This window comes from Solanum tuberosum, unplaced genomic scaffold (assembly GCF_000226075.1).
Source record: "Solanum tuberosum cultivar DM 1-3 516 R44 unplaced genomic scaffold, SolTub_3.0 scf00091, whole genome shotgun sequence".
Taxonomy (NCBI): domain Eukaryota; kingdom Viridiplantae; phylum Streptophyta; class Magnoliopsida; order Solanales; family Solanaceae; genus Solanum; species Solanum tuberosum.
The window spans coordinates 113,366-137,609 of record NW_006239016.1 but is presented as its reverse complement, the minus strand read 5'-3'; the positions used below and the strand labels follow the sequence as shown (position 1 = coordinate 137,609).

The 24,244-nt window shown below is 30.2% G+C and overlaps 2 protein-coding genes across 2 annotated transcripts in view; both read left to right on the top strand.

Annotated features, from left to right (window-relative positions):
• Positions 1-13,343, top strand: part of LOC102580960 (pre-mRNA-splicing factor CEF1-like) — a 26,788-nt gene extending 13,445 nt beyond the window's left edge. Inside the window, exons 3-6 of the mRNA XM_006347188.2 lie at positions 11,981-12,152; positions 12,371-12,585; positions 12,801-12,888; positions 12,964-13,343. Of these exons, the coding sequence (XP_006347250.1) occupies positions 11,981-12,152; positions 12,371-12,585; positions 12,801-12,888; positions 12,964-13,277 (789 nt within the window). The 3' untranslated portion in view covers positions 13,278-13,343. The remainder of the gene's footprint in view (positions 1-11,980; positions 12,153-12,370; positions 12,586-12,800; positions 12,889-12,963) is intronic.
• Positions 13,344-14,618: 1,275 nt separating this feature from the next.
• LOC102590308 (ABC transporter F family member 1-like) lies at positions 14,619-18,646 on the top strand. Its single transcript, XM_006347137.2, has 6 exons — positions 14,619-14,823; positions 14,910-15,140; positions 16,093-16,166; positions 16,244-16,454; positions 16,551-16,785; positions 17,151-18,646. The coding sequence occupies exons 2-6, from the start codon at positions 14,910-14,912 to the stop codon at positions 18,209-18,211; spliced, it is 1,812 nt and encodes a 603-aa protein (XP_006347199.1). The 5' UTR covers positions 14,619-14,823; the 3' UTR covers positions 18,212-18,646.
• The last annotated feature ends 5,598 nt before the right edge of the window (positions 18,647-24,244 follow it).

The following is a 24,244-nucleotide window of genomic DNA, read 5'->3' as shown; positions in this document are numbered from 1 at the left end:
TATTAGCTTGGTGTCAGTTCGTAGCAATAGATATACCATCATATGTACCAAATGACGTACCAATCCAATTTTTCAAATTGATACATACATTAGGGTATTAGTTTGGTGTCAGTTCGTAGCAACAAATATACCATCATATGTACCAGATCACATACCAATCCAAAATTTTCAATTTTATATTTTATTAGGATACCACCAATCAATATATGAACCTTGTTTTCTAATTATTAAATTATATACACCAACTTAATAACTATAATACGGATAATAATGTAACATACTTTCGAACCAAATCATATGAAACCTAAACTTTAATATAAAAAAATTGACACTTCAGTTTACAACCAAATCATATGTAGTTATTGTAATTAAACCAAAATTTCGAGGATCCAGAACATAAACCAAATTAGATGAATTCAATTTCACCAAAATAGACAAACTAAACCAAACGAATAACTCTCGAAAAGTACAAAATAATTAGTTGTCATAAATCATATATAACCACATAATAAAACACCATGCGAACTATTTTATACAAGTACCTGATGAGTCCCATCGTCTGTTGTGTTGAATTGGAATTAGAAAAATTATTGGTATTCATTTTTCGATAGTTATTCTTATCAGAGAAGGGGAGTTTTGTTTTGGTAGGAAACCTCTATTGGAAGATGATATATAACAAATTTGAATAAATAAGGAAGGTAAAATAATTGGAGAAATTTATGGGAATAGTGATAAGCGTGGCTGATTTGGAAATCTTTTTTATTTTAAATTTAAATTCTACTTTTGAAAAAAATAAATTGCTATATGAATGAAAAAAAAAGTATTGCTATTTTGGTGTAAATACAGTTCTTAATTTGTATACTAAAAAAATCGGCCCAAATTTAAATCTAGAATCCATTTCCATTTAAATATAATTTGCAAACAAACATAATTTTCAAGAATTTAAGTATGCTTTTATTTAATATGAACATGGTGGCCTCATGATTATGACAAAATAAAGTGATAAAATATCTCATAATTATGAAAATTCTAGTGAAGAAAAGTATACTTATAAGGAGCGGAGGAAACACTATTCCTCCGATTTCACTTTATGTTACGTTATTTAACTGGACATTTAAGTTTATTATTTTTAATAGAATTTTGTAGTTTTTAAGTTTTTCATTATATATATATAACGCTAAGGATAAAATAAAAAGTCTGATTACTTATGTATCATTTTTTTTTTAACAAACTAATAAGTAAATGATATTACATATATGGAAATGGATAGAGTAATTAATTAAGTTGTGGAAGATGAAAGGAAAACTAATGAAATGCTACATACGTAATCAAAGAATTAATCATTTGTTATAAAATAATATTAGGTCTCTTTGACCATTAATTTTAGAAAGTAACCTCCCGGTAATTAACCATAGCAATAAATCGATCAACTATAAAATTGTCCAGATCAATTAATGTCATAATAATTAACATGAACGGCAGCTAGTCTATACTACTAATCTAATCACATAAAATAAAATTCATTTTATATTATCAAGTTGTTAGTACATAAGTTTTAATGATTGACAAATTATGGTTATAAGAAACTCATTGCAATAGTCCTTTTTCTGAAGATCAAATCTCTTTTGTTGTCTTAGAAGATGAAAATCATTTAAACAGTTTGAACCTTCTTATGTTCTTTGCTCTCTTTTAACATAGTATTTCTTAGTGATATATCAAAAAAAGAGAAGAGAGAAAATATTATTAGTGTGGCTATTATATCAAAAGATTTCAAGTGAAAAAAATATTAAATGTAGTCGTAGGAAATACGTTTCAACTCTGTACAAAAACAAATCCAAAAAGCTAGAACAGAACACCTTTGCAATCTAATGATACTACACTAAAATTTATTTAGATCTCCACCAATATAAAAACATCTTATGTCAATTCTACTTCTAACATTTTCCGTTTCAATATTTACTTAAATCTATAGTTATATTTTATATATTTGACTTTTGACTAGTAAGATCTATTAGTCAATTAAAAAAAAAAAAACAATACACCCCTCTTCTTACACTTTCACAAGTATCAACACAAAAGTCAAATGATCAGGACATTCTATGGTATAATTAAGGACAGGATCAATCATGAATGTGCAATAGAAAAAAGTAATCTAGCCAACTTAGTCACTTTTTTGCAGACCAGTCAAAGATCAAGATACCTTTACATGGTCTTCAACTTCTTTTTGCAATTTTTTTCTCTATTTTTGTATTAAATCAAAAGATTTTACAACAATATCATTTCTTAGGATATTTTTTTTAGCTATTATAGCAAAATATTGTCATATACAGAAAACGTATAAATTATAATATAACATAACATGAAAAATCATTTAAAAGAAATTAATTATTATAAAAAATATTGTTATAGAGATCAAATTATCATTATAAAGAGATATAACTATACATGATTGCTTATCAAGAGGGTTTAGTAGTTTTTTAGATCTATAAATCCCTAAAGACTTTAGATCCCAATCCCTCAAACGACAAATCAAGATCAAATACATCTGCCCTAATTTAATTATCTGACATTATAAAAACAAATAAAAAAATCAGATCTGCCTTAATTTAATCATCTGACATTATAGAAACAAATCAAACATATATACTGATTGATTGTCGATGTCCATATGTTCGAAACCCTGACAAATTTTCAGCATGAAATTAACTCTTTAAAGGAGAATTTAGATCAATTGCTTTACGTAATTACTGATAAATAGGGTGACCTTAATTAGTAAGTACTTACATTTGCTTGATCTCGAGATACACTGTATAGTGTATATGTTATTATTGTACTTTCTTGATCTCGTAGAATCTGCCATCAAAATTACTGATCGATCTTTCGCTATAGCAGCCTAAATATATCTTTTTTGAAACCTGCTAGAAATATCATAAGCTAAAAGCCCTAAATATATAGGGCACCACTCACTTCAAGGAAAGAGATAATTATACGATTTAAAGATGTTCAATTAAATCTCATTCGCTGAAAAATCATACAATGCATATAAGCTAGAATTAAAAAAAAAATACTTCCTATATATAAAAAAAACAATTATATCCCTTTTTTAGTGAAACGTAAAAGTGGCTCGAGAATTACCTTAGGTAGTAGGGTTAAATCTAAAGTGTGATGCTCAAGCATTTTCCTTGCTAGAATTTCTAGCTTCGTCACTATTCTAAGGTTATTCAAAATGACATTCGCCTGCAATTGAACCTGCACCTCTTTTCTCCAACTTCCCTTTCTTAAGTGAAATCAAGATTTTTCTGTACAAAATCAACTTGAAATATAATTTACAGTACTTTTCAAAGAAATTCAATAAAAAAATTATTTTAAACAATATAAATGGACGAAAGAATGTCAATGACTCCCGTTGAACAAGGATATTTTGGAGCAACAAGTGGAACCACAATACTATATATTAAATGGGATATTCAATCTTTTTTTTTACTTTCATTTTTCTTTTTCTTCATAAAATAAAGTTTGAAGATGTAAAAGAACATAGAAAAAACAAGAGAGGAAGAGTAGAGACATATAAAAGGTGCAGGTGCAAATGCAGATAAAGGCAACATTTTGGTTTCTTCACCATTCTTTAGTGTTATTTTTTTAGTATATTCTGTGATCTCTGAGCCAGGTGTTATATATAGGAGCAGAAAGATTCATAGTCATATCTTATACAGCTGTCTTCCTATTTTTAGACCACTCAATAAATAAAAGGTTTAACTTATTTACATTAAATAATAATGCTGGTTTTTTATTGAATTATTAAATCAATTAAAAGATACGTTATAGGTAATGTATTAATTGAGCATCCGCAGCTTTGATTAGAAAGTTTTTGAACCAAAGGTCTATTGAATTTTTATTTTTTTAATGTATTTAGGATTTTTATGATATAGGTGAACGGTGTACCATTAAGAGAAGGAGAAAGAAATATGTATTTAGTGGTAATTGTGTTTGCAACATTTTAAAGTGAAAGAAATAAATTGAAATCACAAATAAAATATAAAGAAATATAGTTTGATTAATAATATGATGCAGGTATAATTATTTTTCTTCCTTGATTTTTTTTACTTCCTGATTCGAGTGTCGTTAGTGGCGCATTAATTTCTCAAACTAGAATGATGTAGATATCTTGATCTCTTCATGAATATCTCAAGAGTTTATGGGCTAATTGAGATATAATTTAATTATATAGGCATAAATTAGAATTTAGGTTTGAATAGTCTCCAAGAATCAAAAATAAAATAAGTTATTTGTTATAGGAGATTAAAATACATAAGTAACAAAAGCTACCTTCTTTACACGATCATCTATCATATTTACTAGACGCTATTGTGTATCGGTATAATATGGTCAAAAACTTAACTTTACTAAATAAGCAAGAAATACTCTTTTTATCTTATTAATCAAGTGTGTCAATTGCAAAGTCATAGGCATTAATTTGTTATATATAAGATTTGTGCACCTACTTTGATCAACAAATTTACGATAACACGGATTGAAGTCCTAATATTTTATACAGCAGTTTTATTGTTTTTTGTTTAAACATTATCATCATGATAATTTAATATGCTAATACAACTTATTATAACTTAATGTATTGATTAAATGTATTATAACTTAATGTATTGATTAAATCCTTCTAAGTAACTATGGCAGAGATAAATGATTAGTGATTCTACTAGGATAAAAGTGTGTTGCTCAAAAGTCAAAACTAAGTTGTGTGGACGTTCATTCTGTCTTATAAGATGGAAAAATGAAAATTTCACTATTGTTTAACGTCATCGAATCGATGGTATCGATTAAGACATATTAATTGTGAAAAGGAATAAATGCAAATCTTTTTGTCAACACTTTTTCAATTTGATGTCACTCTTAAATTCACACGTATCGATTTAATTACCTTGTTTTTAAGTAAGAGGATGTGTATGTAAAATCTAATCATCGTTCATTTTTTCATGGCATGATACATAAACATGACCCTTAACTTGGTGTCAACTGACAACTATGACCTTTAACTTTAGTTGTGCATAAGTAGACACTTAAACTTGTATAAAATTGAACAAATGAACACAATCGTCCTACATGGCACCCTACATAACAATTTTGTAACCTACATGGCATCCTATGTGTCTTATGCCATGTAGGACACGTGTGTCTACTTGTTTAATTTTATACAAGTTTAAGTGTCTACTTGTGCACACTCAAAGTTGGAGGGCATAGTTGTCCGTTGAAGACAAGTTAAGGGTCATGTTTATGTATTATGCTTTTTTTCATCCGGAATGAACTTTGTATAGTATCAAAAATAATTTTTAGTGGTAATTAATTAATAATAATAGTTTAATACTGTTAAATGTATTTTTAGTGATAATTAAACTTTTTTTAATATCTCTAATAGTAATGTTGAATCTGACGAATTTTTTAACATTCTTTTTTTAATGTGCTATTTATTTTCGAAACAGTCAAATAAACGTATAGAGTAGTACTACAACAACTTGTAAACCTTATCCATGGCATGTGGGTCCAACAAGCATGCAGCAGCCACGTGATATATATCATCTCTCCTCGTGGGGATTTGATGATTTAGCTAACCACGTATCGACACGTGGATCGAAAACACTGAGCTGCCTCGTGGGCTTATGAATTCCGGGGCCCTTTTGTTTTAGAAGTCCAATAAGACTTTTTTACACGTTTTGACAGATAGAGACATTACTACACTAATAAACAGAGTAGTCTATACCAAGCGGGGTTACGGTGCAGTGGTGGAATTACTTCATATTTAATTAAAGATTTCAGGTTTTAAACTTCGAATATAGAGAAAATCCAATTAGGAGCGTTGTTCTGTATGGCTCCTGCAATGGGCGATTCAAATTTAGTCTAATCTCTAACGTGAATAAATTGGATCAAGCCCCTACCAACGTATTTTGAGATTTCAAACGCATGAAACTATTTAATTGCACAAATATTTTTATTATACTTTCTATAATTTAAAATAATTATATTTTATATCACTGGTTAAAAAAATTATAATATCTCTAGAATAAGCTACATCTAATTTTAATTTCATATATCTCGAAGAACGCATATATGAACGTATCAAAATCAAGTACGATTTGTAAGATTACTAATTAGTGTGTATCTTAATAATTAACTTATAAAGTAATGAGGATTTTGTAAGTTACCCTTTCTTTAGTCTATATATATTTGGCCCAAGTCCATATATATCATATTCGAAAATTTAGTTTGTTTGTTTTAATTTGTTTATTCTATCGTTAAAATTTATTTAAAAAAATTTATTTAATTTTTCACATGACATGTTTATGACCACAAAATCATATGAAATTTTTGGTACATACGATATTCGTTAATTTATGACCATAATTATTTTCAATTTTCTTAAACTCTCTGTCAAATCAAAATATGATAAACAAATTAAAACGAAAAGAATAAAAATTTACCTATTTTGAGAGAAGTTTAAAAATATGATGTCTGAGAACACTACTTTTAGACAATATATGAAAGAATGTTTAATGTACGAATGAAATTCAGTTTTTATTTTTATTTTAAAAAATTATATATATATATATATATAACATAATTTAGTTGTTTTTATCCGAAATTCTACACACATTACTGAGTTTAACCATTGTTGTTTAAACTTAATCACATATAATTTCAAATAGTTTTATCTAAAGTTATAGATTGTAAAAACCTTTTAATAAATAAATGAGAAAAAACATAAAGTGACACCGGAAGTTGTTCAGAATTTTCAAAAAGACACATAAACTATGAATCGTCTTATTACCTCCCTAAACAATTCTGAACTGATATTATTACATCATTTTTTGTCCATATGGCATGGAGAGTGTATGCACTCTCTTAAAGAGCGTGAACAAACTAAAAAAATGAATATAATTTTATTTTTACAAGTATTTTGCTATAAAATATATTTTCTTATTTTTCTTATCATTTTAACTTTTTCCCCTTATTATTTTTTTCCTTTTTCTTTCTTCCTTCTTCTTCAAAAATCCATTGTCATCTTCATTGAAAATTCTCACTTTCAATGTCACTTTTTACCACAACTTCACCTCTCCTTTAATACTACTATTAGTTTAACTCTCTTCAATTTTAAATTTATCTAAATATTTTATTACATTTCGAACAATTTGATAAACCCATTTAGATTTCAAGATGATTAGTAGGTAATATTTAGTTTTTTTATCCAAATTTCAGTCAAACTTTTTCAATTTTCGAAGAATTCTGATTCTTTCAAAGAGATAAATTAATTGATGATACCTTCAAATTTTTGTTTTTTCTTAGAAAAATAATTAGTTTTGCTATCAATAACTCAACAAAGTCTAGAAAATAGTATAATTTTGGAAAGAAAGGAATTTGACCGAAGAAGAAGAAGAAAAAACAAAGAAAATGAAGGGCTCAACTTGACGTGGGGGTGGGGTGAAGTGAGAGTGGGAGGTGAAGAAGAAGAAAGAGAAAGAAAGAAAGAAAAATGGAGGGAAGGGTAGCTTGAAAGTAGGAGTGGAAAATGAAGTAAAATTTAAAATGAAATTAAAATTAAAGTAATAAAATTAAAATAAGTCAAAAGGTAAGAGAGAGAAATAAAGAAAAACTTAAAATGAAAAAAAAAAATCAAATTAAATTAACACATGTCACACAATAATTGATGTGTGATAACACTCTTTTTCCCCTTATTATTTTTTTCCTTTTTCTTTCTTCCTTCTTCTTCAAAAATCCATTGTCATCTTCATTGAAAATTCTCACTTTCAATGTCACTTTTTACCACAACTTCACCTCTCCTTTAATACTACTATTAGTTTAACTCTCTTCAATTTTAAATTTATCTAAATATTTTATTACATTTCGAACAATTTGATAAACCCATTTAGATTTCAAGATGATTAGTAGGTAATATTTAGTTTTTTTATCCAAATTTCAGTCAAACTTTTTCAATTTTCGAAGAATTCTGATTCTTTCAAAGAGATAAATTAATTGATGATACCTTCAAATTTTTGTTTTTTCTTAGAAAAATAATTAGTTTTGCTATCAATAACTCAACAAAGTCTAGAAAATAGTATAATTTTGGAAAGAAAGGAATTTGACCGAAGAAGAAGAAGAAAGAAAGAAAGAAAGAAAAATGGAGGGAAGGGTAGCTTGAAAGTAGGAGTGGAAAATGAAGTAAAATTTAAAATGAAATTAAAATTAAAGTAATAAAATTAAAATAAGTCAAAAGGTAAGAGAGAGAAATAAAGAAAAACTTAAAATGAAAAAAAAAAATCAAATTAAATTAACACATGTCACACAATAATTGATGTGTGATAACACTTGCCATTTAAAATCTAAAATTGATCGAAAAATGATGTAATAATATATGTTTGAAATTGTTTAGGAGGGTAATAAAACTCCCGCATAGTTAAGGAGTCTTTTTTTTAAATTTGGGACAACTTCAGTTATCATTTTATATCTTTTCTCTAAATAAATTAAATAGTACTTAAGTAATATCTAGTAAAATATCTCTATATAACTTCTACGAAATATTTATTTAATAAAAAAAAGTTGGATTGTACGTAAAACGGGCCCTCGATCTTCATGGGATGCGTGTACAGTCCTAAGCCTCAATAGGGTCTGTGGATATCGTACTTGCTTTGTCGTTTTTTTTTTTGTTTTTTAGGTTTAAAGCTACCACCCCACCATTATAATTGAAACCTAAATCTTATCATAAAGAGAACTTATGTTATATATAAGACATAATATAGGGAAAATTGTATGAAATAGCAAACTATTAATTCAAATTAAATGTTATAGCCTTAGTTTATTTTATTTGTAATTCGCAGCAAACATCCCATTTTTTGCCATCTGATTTGATATACAATTAGTCATTTTATACATTTCGGTATAAAATGCGTTTGTATTTGTATAAAAGCGAAAGAAAAAATGTATATACAAATACAAATACATATATTTTCATCCTATACACTTATAATTATATAAAATACAGATCTTATTATACAAATTACAATGTATAAATAAATTTATACAAAACTGAACAATTTGTATAAAAATTAGATGTATCTAGCGAATTATACAAATCAAAAGCTCTATAGCAAACAAAAAATTTGCTATAGAGCACAATTATGCAAACTATAGCTATAACATACAAATATGATTTTTATGTTTGTTATATGTGAAAGTTGCTCCATAATATATAAACATGACTCTTAACTTGACGTCAGCTTGTAACTATGACTTTTAACTTTAGATGTGCACAAGTAGACACTTAAACTTGTATAAAATTGAAGAAATGTACACATTTGTCCTACATGACACCTTACATGAAATTTTTGTGTCCTACGTGGCATCTTACGTGTATTATGCCATGTAGGACATGTGTGTCTACTTGTTCAATTTTATACAAGTTTAAGTGTTTATTTGTGCATACTCAAAGTTGGAGGACATAGTTGTTCGCTGAAGCCAAGTTAAAGGTTATGTTTATGTATTATGTCTATATATAATGATGACACAATGCAATATACCTGATTATAATAACAAAGTATTTATTTTTTCTGTTCACTTTTATTTATTAAGTTTGATCTTTGCATGTATTTTAAAATGATGATGAATGGTTTATATTTAATTTTTAGTTTTGAGAAATAATTTAAAGAATATATAATTAATAATGCTAAAAGTAAGTATGAAGAAAAAAATTAACTTTATACATTAAAAGTGATAAATATGAGTGAAAACATATACTCTAATATAATGGACATCATTTATGAAAAATTATACCTGACCTAGTTCATCAGCTAGTGAAGATAACAGAAGTACATGAAAGTATTTAGCATATGTGACATCATTTATGAAAAATTAGTAGGCGTTTAGACATAAATTGAGCGATATTTGACAAAAATAAAATAAAAATTGAAGTTAAAAGTTATAACATGGTATTTGAAGGTTAAAATTGTACATTTTTATGAGTGGGAAAAACATTCATTTGAAAAACATGTCAAAAGCAGTTTTTTCTAAAAACCTATCTTCAAAAATTAACCAAAAAAATCATTCTAATTAATAAATTGTATATGCTTTAACATTTGAACTCAACGTGCAGCCAAAACAATATTTGTACGAAATAGTGTTGTATAAAAAAAAAAAGAAATTGATGTGTTGATTTTTTTTAAACATTTACTTTTGAAAATGTGCAAATGGTGATAAAAATAAAATAATGGCCAGAATAATATCCTATTTGTGCAAATGATCCACTGGATCAATCACCCAGTGTCATGCAATTGCTAAAGGATATATGAATAATTCATCCCATTAACATCTACAATTCCCCCTCTTGGACTGGCTTTTCTTCAAGTAGTTTATTTTAGGCCCACTTTAGCCCAACTCATTTCACGCCCGATTATCTTGACTGAGGATTTTTACGGGAGAAGTGTACATAGAGTCGATTTAAGGATGACTATTTTAGGTTTTTGTAAATTTCTAGTTTTTGATAACAAGGGAAATCTGCGGTTGTTATTCTTTGGGTGCGCGCACATGATAAAATCTGCGTTCCTATGCAATAACTCACAAAACACACATAAAAACTTAGTTTTTTTTGTAAACATAATTGCTTCATAATCAATTTTAGATTTACAAGAGTAAGGGGGAAAATCCGGTTCTAAAATTTGACATATTATTTATGCTAGTAAAACTTTAGATATTTCTGTCAAATTGACAATCAAACTTAAAATGCTTGAAATTTGAATTAGCAAGTCTAAACTTGGAACCCAAATATCAATTCTTCTTCTTAGACTTTTTAGGAATACACATTTTTTTAATTATGTCCAATTGTCATTTAGTTTCAGAAATAAAGTCATTTCCCCATAAAATATATTTTTAAAATATTTTTTTCACATCAAACACACAAAAAATATCATTTCAAAGACCTTTCTTTAAATTTCGTTTTATTACACTGACCTCCCTTATGATTTAGAATAATACACTTATCTCTTTTATTTTTAATTTTTTTTAACGATTCTTTAAATCTATTAGTAATGTAAAAAAGTTGTAACATATCTAATTTACTATTTTCTAACACTAAAATGCTTTAATTGATTAACTACTTTATGATATACTCTTATTAGTTATTAGTTTTATTCGAAATTGATATATTCTTATCAGATTTGCTCGTATTTCCCTTTTGGGTTAGTTTAATTTATTATTTTTCCGTTTTTTTTCTTTTACCATTATTTTTCTTTCCTTTGGGATCATTTTACTAATTTCATATTTGACCAATTTTTTTTTTATCCATATTTATACGAGTCGATTACAATTCAATCCGTTTAAATTTAATCCACTCCTCTTATTTGCCTCCCTAGTTATGTCCAATTACTGGAGAATTTTTAATTATTCATGATCGGTTGATTGATTATTTCTTTTTTTTTTCATCGTTGGTTGATTATTTCAACTTTCACCTGCTACACCCTCCACCATTTGCTTCCCCTACTGCAATTTGGAAAAAAGATGTCCAATTCACAAGTAAGTTATCTTATTTTAGTGTTACTAATTTCATTTATTATAGTAAAAATAATCTTTGAAGTAATTGTCTTTAAATTCTTTTGATCCCTTTGAGTTTGTTATAAACTGAAAATATATGATCAATATAATATGAATATATATGCCAACGTGGCTACCTATGACCTCTCCGTACAAGGCTGTTCCACTTAACCACTATCATCCCGTACAACTTTGCCCTTTCTTCCTCAGGCTACCTACCCCCCGCCCCCCCCTATAAATACACTTCAACCCTTTCTCTGTTTCAGGAGTAATTTTGGTGGAATACAATGGGGAAGGTAAGGATTTGAAAATTGATTCTCCATTTTGATAATTTCTCTCATTATTTTGTATCCATGATTTGATAAGGCTAACTGTCATTGTGTGAGGTTTGCAGAATAAGAGCAGCAGCAAGAATATTGAAGGCGAGATGAAGAGCGAAGAACAGCACAAGGAGAAGAGGGAAGGAGGAAAGAATGAACAGAACAACCGAAATGTGGTTTTGAAAGTGGAGTTCCATTGCGAAGGTTGCGTCCGTAAGATTCTCAAAGTCGTTCGAAGCTTCGAAGGTAAAAATTATTGTATGTTGCTCTGTTTTGTTCCTTCTTATTGATTCCAAGTTAGATTTTAGACAGATTACTGTGAATGTTGCTCTGTTTTGTTCCTTCTTTTTGCTTCCAAGTTAGATTTTAGACAGATTATTGTGCATGTTGCTCTGTTTTCATCCAATCCGTTCGTTTCCTTGTCTCTGATTTTCCTAATTTCTGGTCTGTTACGGCTGAAAAAGGCGTGGAGAAGGTGATCTCTGATAGCGAAACCAATAAGGTGACGGCAATCGGAGAAGTGGATGCGTTGAAGCTAAAGGAGAAGGTGGAGCGAAAGATGAACAGGGCTGTACAACTTATCTCTCCTTTACCAAAGGATTGTAAGAAAGAGAAGAAGCAGAATGAAAATGAACCAAAGAGTACCAAAGGAGACGACAAGAAAACCAAAGAGAAAGAGGTAATGCTCCTCGCTGCATATTCTCTGTTTACTATTCTGCACAAATCTGTTTACGTCGTTTTCATTCTGTTGCATTCTTTTTGTCTTTTAATGCATTCGGCGCAGTTTAGCCTTTTATGGTGAGCCTTATATTAAGGATTTATTCAAAATTTACGTGTGCAAATTAAATGATGGTTTTCCGATGAATATTACTTACTGATTAATTATCCATGTAGCCTCCGGTAACCACTGTGATACTGAAATTGCATCTACATTGCGAAGGATGCATCCAGAAGATTCAAAAAACTATCACTAAGAACAAAGGTGAGATTGATTAATCAACATTCTTCTTATGCTGTCCATTTTAACTATAGTTAGTTATCCTGAATGGAAATGCAGGTTACAAGGAGATGAAAATTGATCAGGAAAAGGAATTGGTGACAGTGACTGGTTCAATGGACATGAAGGAACTGGTGGAGGTACTGAAGAAGCAGCTGAAGAAAGATGTCCAAATTGTCCCGCCAAAGAAGGAAGGGGGAGAGAAGAAAGAAGGCGGGGGCGGAGGTGGAGGGAAGGGCAACGAAAAAGGGAAGGATGGGCAAGGCGGCGGCGAGAAGAAGGAACAATATGAGTATCCGGAGCTGGATGCAACTGCATTTCATGCTACTCAGCTTTTCAGTGATGAAAATGCCAATGCTTGCAGTATTATGTGATGTTTAGAAAAATGTAGATGAAAATTTGTAAATAAAAAATAGGAAGATTGGATATCATTATTGTTGAATTGGCTTAATTATGAACAGTTTCATTCCCTTTTTGCTTTGTATGAACATTAGTGAATGTTACTGAGCTAATGAGGTTAGTAGGAGAAATATTTATGTTAAATATATGGAGTACTTCATTTTCTACTGTTCTATTGTCTACTCATGGTGGCATTGGTTCATTCATTTGGTAGAAAGGTGAGTGATTAGTTCCTTTTCCATGCTATGAATAATACAAATTAAAGTAGGATGCCCATTTTCAAAAAACAGGTCTAACCACAATTTCAATTTTCAAATATCATTTATAACTCTTTTTTTTTCTTTTCAAATAGTACTATTTTATTTTAAATTTCACAATTTTTATGTTAGATTGCCCCGTCAAGTCCATGTAACCGAACATAAAAACAAAGATATTTTTATTATCAAGAGACAAGAGAAGGGACTATAACTATCATTGCAACCATCAATTAGTTGGAATTATTACACCTAATGTTATGTTCCTGCAAAGAGAAAAAGATAACCCTGGTTGAGACAAGTTTATGCAAGAAATTTCTTTTTAGTGTGGAGGCAATTGCTTATGTGTAGACAAAAACAGGGGAGACTGAGATGCAGACAGACAGACTGACGCTCTATTCCCACTTTCCTTGGCCTATTTTTGTGCAGGCTTTTCAATTGTTGCAGTTAATTTTCAACACATGAAAAATTTGTTGGAAAATATTTTCTCAGACAAATATATTTGATCACGTTTTCTTATTTTAAAAAATTTAATCCAAGCATTCTCATTTTTTCCATTACTGGCAAGTACATTTTGTATCTAGTTAAAAATAAAAACACAAAATAAAATTGAGATTAAATTTTAGTTTTCCCTTTTTGTTTTACATGGAATAAAAAATAATCATTTCTAGATATCAAAAGTAAATGATATACAAATTACAATTGGCGAAAACATCAGTTATTGAATCAATTTGAATTATATTTCCAACATGATGTGATTATTGATTATGTGTTTTTGCTGAACACTTACACTGCCTATATATTTTGCTAAGAAACAGTAGGAAAATGGAAAATAATACGAACCAAATAAAAAAAGAGCAGAAAATCCAAAGACCATTTTAAATTTGTAATCCTCCTAAATTATCGATACTAGTCTCAATTACCTGAATTTAGTTAGCTATTTAATACTTAGCTTTTATCGACGTGGCATTTTTCTCATATGACAAATAATCAGTGTGACATTTTCAGTTCCTAGTCAATTTACGCAACTTAAATAAGAAGAGAAGTCACAATTCTCGAAACATCACCGATCAAATTCTCCTGAACTTCAACAGTAAAACTGACACGTGTATCATCTTCTTCCCACACTCTTCTTATAAATATTCATCCAAAAACATCTTCTTTTACCCTCAAAATCCTCATCCTCAGAACTAGAATCACAGAAAAAAGAAGATTAATACACATCTGATTATTGCAAAATCTTCTGATTAACATATACTTTTTCAAGGTAACTTTTTTTTTTCCCGTTTGAATTACATATTATTGTAGTTTTTTCTATCTGATCGGAAACTTTTTTTTTCTGAAAATTGATAGATGGTGTCGGATGCGAGTAAGAAGAGAGAGGCGCAGAAGAAGGCAGCAGCAGCTGCGAAGAGAGGAGGGAAGTCTAAGGCGGCGGTGATGAAGGCGGCAGCGGCTGCGACAGCTACTCCGGCGGAGAGTAATGATGTCGATGAATTAACGAATGGGGTAGGAGATATTCAGTTGTCTGATCGGACTTGTACCGGTGTTTTATGTTCACATCCACTTTCCAGAGATATTCGGGTTAGTTCCTTTGGGTTTTCTGGAGTTGAATTGTTGGATTTATTACCGCCGGAAAATCTAGTTTGATTCATAGGGGGAAAACTTGTGCATAACTATAAACACAAACAGTTGTATATTTAGGAATTGAGAGTATTTCCAAAGTATTAATGACTTGGAATTGAAAATATATAAGTGGAAATCATTTCAATCAAGTTAGCAACATTTTGTCTTGAATTTTGTAGAAATTGTCATATTATTGCCCATAAAAATATTTGAACCATAAATCTAAAAAGATATTATGAAAAAAGTTTTGTTTTTTTAAATAGAAAAACATTCTAAATTTTGAAAAAAATGAGGTGCAAGACTGGCTAAAATACCCAAAAATCTCAACAAGCTAAATTATGAACACATCAATAGTCTGGTCTTGGATGTTTTTTGCAATACACTCTCTAAATGCTTAAATAAATGATTTTTTTATTCATGGGTTTATCTCCTCTCGTTATTCGTCATTGCTAACTTATGACACCTATGATCCTTTGATTGTTCACTTCCTTGATCTCCTTTGCACTAGAACAATCACTTGGGTGTTTTTGTGCATAGTGTGATATTCCAAATCTTGGTACGTTAATCAGTCTATAACCGTGGGGCTTTGGTCTAGCGGTAAGAGGACAAACCACATGTGTGGGTTAGCTGCGTATAACGGTCTCAAACCATGTGTCACTAGCCCTCAGAGATTTCTTGATTAAAAAGAATCAGTCAATAGCTGAAGGCTGAAGCTATCCCATATTCACTTAGTTAGGAACAGGGGTCTTGATTGGTGAAGTTGCATATGGCTATCATTACTCATGAACAAGAAGCACCCCTGTTTATGGTTTTGGACTTACGGTAACTATAAAAAAGATTATTACCTAGAGGAAGTTTTCTTTCATGCAAGACTCGCAGTTATATTAATTCTGGTATTCTTTGCTTGCAGATAGAATCGTTATCACTTACTTTTCACGGACATGATCTTATAGTTGATTCTGAACTGGAGCTTAACTATGGAAGGTAAGGTTTGTTATCTCTCTGTGTTACTGTTTCCTTAGTATAGCTGATGGTCATATCCTGGGATATTAATTGCACAGACGTTATGGTTTGCTTGGGCTTAATGGCTGTGGGAAGTCTACTCTTCTTTCTGCTATAGGATGTCGTGAACTTCCCATCCCAGATCATATGGATATCTTTCATCTAACGCGGGAGATTGAAGCGTCTGACATGTCCTCACTTCAAGCTGTTATTAGTTGCGATGAAGAGAGGTTGAGATTGGAGAAAGAAGTTGAAGTCTTGGCTGCACAGGTATTGTGCCCTGAATAATAAACTGGCAATGTATTCCATAGGCTTGGTCTTCTCTTTTTGGGCGAATGTGACGACTCGTTTTGTGTCTATCCTTAGGATGATGGTGGTGGAGAGCAACTTGAACGCATCTATGAGCGTTTGGAAGCTTTGGATGCATCAACTGCTGAGAAGCGTGCAGCTGAAATCCTGTTTGGTCTTGGATTTAACAAGAAAATGCAAGAACAAAAAACACGAGATTTTTCCGGTGGATGGAGGATGAGAATTGCTCTTGCTCGTGCCCTGTTTATGAATCCGACCATTTTGCTGCTTGATGAACCCACCAATCATCTAGGTAATCTTCTTATGCATTTTTCTAGTATTTAAGATATTGTGTTGTGACATGCTTGGTTTGGAGACATTGTTAATTACATTCTGGACGAATGAATATAATGAAAACTGACGTTAAAGAATTTAATATGGGACCTTAGACATGTTATTTCACTCTGGTTACAGCATTTCTCCCGGTGCGTCTTTCTGTGATTGTTTCCCTCTACTAAGTAGTGACGCGAAGTTCCCTCCTAACAGAAAGGAAATACAAGGATGACATAGTATATTGTCCTTTGTTCATACTAATGGATCTAATGGAAGGTTTGCTGAATTTTTCAATCACAGATTTTTAGATTTGACATGCTTATGATATTCTTTTCCTGAATACAGACCTAGAGGCTTGCGTGTGGTTAGAAGAAACCTTGAAGAAGTTTGACCGTATTCTGGTTGTTGTTTCACACTCGCAAGACTTTCTAAATGGTGTGTGTACTAACATCATCCATATGCAAAATAAGAAGTTGAAGCTCTACACCGGTAATTATGACCAATATGTCCAAACCCGTGAGGAGCTGGAAGAAAATCAGATGAAACAGTACAGATGGGAGCAGGAGCAGATTGCTTCAATGAAGGAGTACATTGCTCGATTTGGACATGGATCTGCCAAACTAGCCCGTCAAGCACAAAGTAAAGAGAAAACACTGGCTAAGATGGAGCGTGGAGGGCTTACAGAGAAGGTGGCGAAGGACAAGGTTCTGGTCTTCCGTTTTCCTAATGTTGGCAAACTTCCCCCTCCTGTTCTGCAGTTTGTGGAAGTGACATTTGGCTACACACCTGATAATCTCATTTACAAGAACCTAGATTTTGGTGTAGACCTTGATTCAAGGGTAGCACTGGTGGGACCTAATGGAGCTGGAAAGAGCACTCTACTTAAGCTGATGACAGGGGAATTAGTTCCCCTTGATGGCATGGTTAGGCGGCATAATCACCTGCGGATTGCACAGTTCCACCAGCACTTGGCTGAGAAGCTTGACATGGAATTGTCTGCTCTACAATTCATGATAAAAGAGTATCGTGGGAATGAGGAGGAGAAGATGAGGGCATCAATTGGGAGATTTGGCCTTACTGGTAAAGCTCAAGTAATGCCTATGAAAAACTTGTCAGACGGTCAACGTAGCCGGGTAATATTTGCGTGGTTAGCTTTTAGGCAACCTCACATGCTGCTTCTCGATGAGCCCACCAACCATCTCGATATTGAGACAATTGACTCACTTGCCGAGGCTTTGAATGAATGGGACGGTGGCATGGTTCTTGTTAGTCATGATTTCAGGCTCATAAACCAGGTTGCCCATGAGATATGGGTTTGTGAAAATCAGACTGTGACACGGTGGGAGGGTGATATTATGGACTTCAAGCTACATTTGAAGGCGAGGGCCGGATTGGGTGATGAGTGAAGCAGATGTTCCAAGTTTTAGTACTACTAGGAAGTCATAATATGACTGCTTCTCCTGGCTAAACGTTTAGTCCGAAGAGAAATTGGTCAACATCAGCTGCAGCAGGCCAGCAGTAGCTACAGTTTTAGTTACACCATGCCTAGTTTTATATGCCATATGACTGGACTGTGCTGTTTTATTTGGTGCAATGTTTTCGCGGTCCAATTTATTCTGGCTTTTCTCCATTATCATAGTTCATGAAGCGAGAGAAGTAGCGGGCTAGCAGCAGTCAGCTTGATGCATTACATAAATACCACCACTTGTTATCTATGTTGTACTATTGCTATGTTGTTCTTAAGAATTTAGGATTTCACTGCTGTTATGGATTTACCTTTTCATTTTAAGTTTACTACATATGTTTGCCAAGTATGTCATTGAAGTGGTGTTTTCAACATATGTTTACCTGTAATGACACTTCGTCATAGTATATATATATATATATATATATATATATATATATATATATATATATATATATATATATATATATATATATATATATATATATATATATATATATATATATATATATATATATATATATATATATATATATATATATATATATATATATATATATATATATATATATATATATATATATATATATATATATATATATATATATATATATATATATATATATATATATATATATATATATATATATATATATATATATATATATATATATATATATATATATATATATATATATATATATATATATATATATATATATATATATATATATATATATATATATATATATATATATATATATATATATATATATATATATATATATATATATATATATATATATATATATATATATATATATATATATATATATATATATATATATATATATATATATATATATATATATATATATATATATATATATATATATATATATATATATATATATATATATTGCCTCTGCTGAATATTCTTGCACCAGCCCATGGAGACATTTTGGATAGATTTCTACACTGAGAAATTTCTCTTTTTACTCAGAAACCACTAGACAAATAGATGATGAAAATATTCCCAAACTAAAATATTACCACTTTTGAAATAAGTAAATATTTTCTTTAATGAGTGTCGAGTCACCGAATGCCAAATAAATTGAAACCAAATGAACAATCTTTTGGATTTAAGAATTTGAAAGTATAATTATAAGAATTAATTTAGTAAAATTAATACATAATTAGTACTCCTTTAGTTTCTATTTAGTTGTCACCACTGAAACTTAGGTAACTTTAACATTACACCCTTATTTAAGTGTTTTCTTGAAGTCAATTCTTTAATAAATGAACATAAATTAGTTTATTTTGATTAATTAATTTGACTAATGAACATAAATTAATTAATTAGTATTTAGTTTTCTTTTGTTGGTCAAATGCATAATTTCAAGGCTAATAACTTTCTAGACTAGAACAGGAAGAAAAATATCATTTATGTATTGATTTTGTGAAATGATAAATATTAAGGAATATCTTTTTTTAATAAGGACTAGGAATTATTTTTAATGAAAAGTTGTACTCCTACAAAATATGAACTGCACAACAGCACAAATAAAGGGAACAGAGCCACCGGCCAGGAACGAAAAAGTATTGAATTTGGAAAAAAAAATGGAATTTTGTATTTTGGGAATGGGGAGAATGAAAGATTGCGTGAGAAGGACTGACGGAGCTTTCATTGCAAAATGACAAGCTTCAAACTTAGTTTTCTGATTAAGATGGTACGTTGAAATAACCAACTTGTAACCATGAAAACTACTTCTACAATACATCCTAAAAAGATCGAAATGCTATGAAAATATCATAGTTAGATAAAATGTATTTGATTGTTAAAAGATAAACTAAGCATTTCCTGAGTTGTTGACCATTACCTGACCACACACGAAAGTTCCGTACCGAGTGATTCTCTCATAAAAAATTCTACATGTGATGTTCCAAAAGCAGAAACATGTGATTTAGTAAATTAGAACTCATTGTGGGGTGCAATCAAGAAACAACTATCAACTAGTTTGAAAGTTCTTTCATTTAGTAATGAAAGTCATCCGTTGTAACTTTCATAGAGAGGCTTGGAAAGGTGGACAATCCTTCATGAAGATCTAACGAGAGACTGAATTCAAATACAACCAAATTGAATCCACAAGAATCGTATGAACATCTATAGAGCGTAGCAAGAAATCTTGGCTTCAACTCTCGTCACCTCACTCATTCCTACAACAGAAATTCGAGTTGAGGTGCTGTAAATGAGCAAAGAAGTACTTTTTGTAATCAAAACAAAAATCCCATAAATCTACAAAAGAAAACTTTATTCGAGACCACATCGCTATATTGAGACTGCCACATTTGAATCTTCAAAATAATACTCCCTCAATCCAATAATATTTGTCCATTATTGACTTTGCACACTTCTTAAGAAACTATAAATAGAAGGACAATTTTACTATATCACTCTTTGAATATACTTTCTCTGTTCCTAATTACTTGTCCACTTTTCATTTTTAGTTGTTCTTAATTACTTGTCCATTTTGACAAATCAAGAAAGGACAAATTATTTTTACCTAATATATCCTCAATTAATTATTTTGAAAAATGTAGAACTTTTTGAAAATCTTAAGTTTTTAATTCACCTACTTCATAATTAATAGGGATAAAATGGTAAACTCACTATGTCAATCATTGTTTTCTTAACAGGTGTGTCAATTCAAAAATGGACAGGTAATTATGGACATAGGGAGTAATAACTACAATGTTTTGAAAAAATGTAATAGGAAAGTGACTATAATTAATGATAAAATTAAATTGGGAACTAAGTGTAAAATTATCCATTAATTTCATAAAGTGAACAAATATTATTGAACATCTCAAAATAATATAATACACAACTATTATTGAACGGAGGAAGCAATAATACCATAAAATGTGTTAGATAAGACATGTGATTAGGTCAATAAAAGAAGTGTTGAATTTTGAGTTCACATTTTAGATTTTATGTTACCAAGAAGAGTAATTGCATCGATCAAACTTTTAACTAGGCATCATTTATATTGGGATGGAATGAATAAGGATATTTCACATAATTACATATTTTACCTTTTATATAAAATAATTAATTTTATCAATTTAATATAAAATGGTTTTCGAGACTAACTAATAGCATAACTAAATGCAAAGTATAAAATAATTTAAAATTTATTTTAAAATTGTTATCTTTATTCCACCAACCAAACGAGTTTAGTATTTCACTCCGGTCTAGTATTAAAGTGGTCAAACACATATTTATTGAACCCTATAGTGCTGATGAGGACAAAATCTGTGTTTTCTACTCAAAATCAAACGTGTACAGAATTTTTAATGTCTTCCTCCTTTTTATCCTTTTTTAAATAGCCACATTTTAATATTTTGTCATTTTCTTCTTCTTTTTTTCTTCTTTTAGATCGATCTTGCCATTGTCTTATTCCTCATTTTCTCAGTAATCGTGTTGTCTTATAATGTTTATGAATCCGGAGTATTAATTTTTTACATTAGTGGCCAATCTAACTTAATAATATTCTTCTTTTTTTTGGTTTCTCATTCGGTGTCTGAAGTCCACATTGGAGCTCTGATTAAATTCGAATGGCGCACTGCAGGCCCATTCGGGGGTGGTGCTCCCAACATGATTTTCTCCATACTCAGGGTTCGAACCCGAGGCCTCTAGTTAAAGGTGAAACACTCCACCAGTGCATCCTAGCCCATGTTGGTAATTTAATAATATTCAATGAATTTCTTAACACAAATATAAAATTTGATATAAACCTACTGAATTCTATCGAATCCATGAACTCTACAATTTCAAGAGTCCAATAAGTCGGAGCCTACGATTATAAATGTCTAAAATGAATGAAGTCAAATAGTCATAGGAACAATTATTGGTTTAGAAGTAAAAGAAATTGTTTTTTTACGATTCCATCGGATATCCATATATCCATATTAGAGTTTGATTAATTCAATTCACGCCGCGTAAGGTCTATTCAGGAGTAATGCTCCTTACTAAAAAAAATTCATATACAAAGCTCAAAATCATGACTTTTGATAAAGAAAAAAATAATTTCATTCACTACATCATATCTTTTGACGGTAAAAAGGAATGATATTGTCAACAACCAAACACACAAGTGGATCCCTCACATATTTACAGTGTCTGTACTTTGATAAGCTAAGCCTGTCACATTAAATGTGTTACATTTCAGTTTTTCAATCAAACATCTTCTCATTCACACTTCTCCTAATAAAGCTTGTGGATCATGGGCCTAACTTTGCCTACCCGGGTACAATAATTGAAAATTTGGGAATACTATGACTGAAATAAACACTTTTTTATTTAAAATTCAAAGTAAGGTTTTAAATAGTTTAGTTTTATAAATTTGTTTAAAATTATTTAACGAATTCCGTACGTTAAATTTGATGGAATTGTGGGAGAAAAAAGAAGATTTAATAGGAATTCATATTTGGATGTGAAGTTTCTGTTTGTTTTTTCTATGCATATTTTTTTACGGTACTGCTACTTTAAAAAATATATTTTTGATGTTATAGTGCAATTTTTGTTGTTGCGACTGCGATTTGTAGGTTTTGATTGGAGTTTCCTGCTATTTTCGCTTAAATCATTTGTTTCACAATTACCTTCAAATTTAACTGACAATTTGTTAAAATATTTGATGAAAATTAAAGATATTACTTTTGAAAATTTAAAGGATCAAGACTCTCTCTAACAAAAGCAACTATGTCTGATATCTACATCGAAGCCCGACTAAATTTGGATTCCCATTAGGAAGTCCCACATTAGGGAGTAAAGTGTTTCCTACAACGACGACTGTGTATCCGGGGGGACTCGAACCTGAGACCGACTAAATTTGAATTCACATCGGGAAGTTCCATATTAGAGAGTAAAGCAAATCCAAATTCGCATCGGAAAGCCCCACATTAGAGAGTAAAGCCCGTCTTAACACAGACGATTGAGGAAATTCAAACTTGAGACTTCTAATTAAGGATGAAGAAATAGTTACTACTCCACCACAATCCTTGTTAGTTCGTGCAAAGGTTTTAAAACTTCATTTTTTTTTGTAATCTTTTTGGTATAATCATCTATTATACAAATATTGGAAGTAGATCGAATATTGCTTAGAGAAACTACTTTACATAAAAATAAAAAATAAAAAGGAAATATTTTCTCAACTCCATAGTCCATATTGATAAGTCAAAAATTGTGGGTGTGAATCTTTAACTGTATCTTGTTTTACTTTTACCTTTGTACGGTTCGTAGTTCGTACCAATCTGTATACCTTTCCTTTTGAATTGTAATTTACCCTCATTAACCTTAAACGTCTAGTCACAAGTAATTTCTAGTTTGTCAGTTAAGTACATATGTCATATGGCCGGTCAATATTCAGTGTAATTTTTTTTGAAGAATATTGATTAGTTCATAGTCCATTTCGGTCCGATTAAATTTAAATTCGAAAAGTTTTAACGACTTCGTAACTTAATTGAACTCGAACCTAAAATCTCGAATGAAGAAATATTTATCATTCTTATCAAGACCTGATAGTCAGTATTCACCGATGATAGTACAACGTACATATCAATTGACATCCGGCAATATGCACCGCCCTTGGGGGTACGGTTTGTTAAGTGACTTTTTGTGTATGATACTTCAAGTAAGATATTATCTTGAGTATAATCAATTTTATTAAAATAATCAATAATCTCAAGATAACGATGTAATCTAACTTAAATAACAAATAAGCATCTACTTGCAACATCACGCAAAATTTGAATTTCCACCGAAACAAATAAAACACCATTTCTTATCAAACAAATTTAGAACAAACTGAAGTATATAGCACTTAAATCCACCAATGACATATAATAAATCAAAGTGCATTAAAAATATGTGTAATAAAAGAAGAATGAACCAAATAGTTAGCTTTATTCCATA

Bases quoted from the DNA above. Each gene is read 5' to 3' on its own strand.
- LOC102590308 (XM_006347137.2), top strand. From the start codon at position 14,910: ATGGTGTCGGATGCGAGTAAGAAGAGAGAGGCGCAGAAGAAGGCAGCA. The intron at 15,141-16,092 runs GTTAGTTCCTTT...CTTTGCTTGCAG, and splicing joins CACTTTCCAGAGATATTCGG to ATAGAATCGTTATCACTTAC. The intron at 16,786-17,150 runs GTAATCTTCTTA...TCCTGAATACAG, and splicing joins TGAACCCACCAATCATCTAG to ACCTAGAGGCTTGCGTGTGG.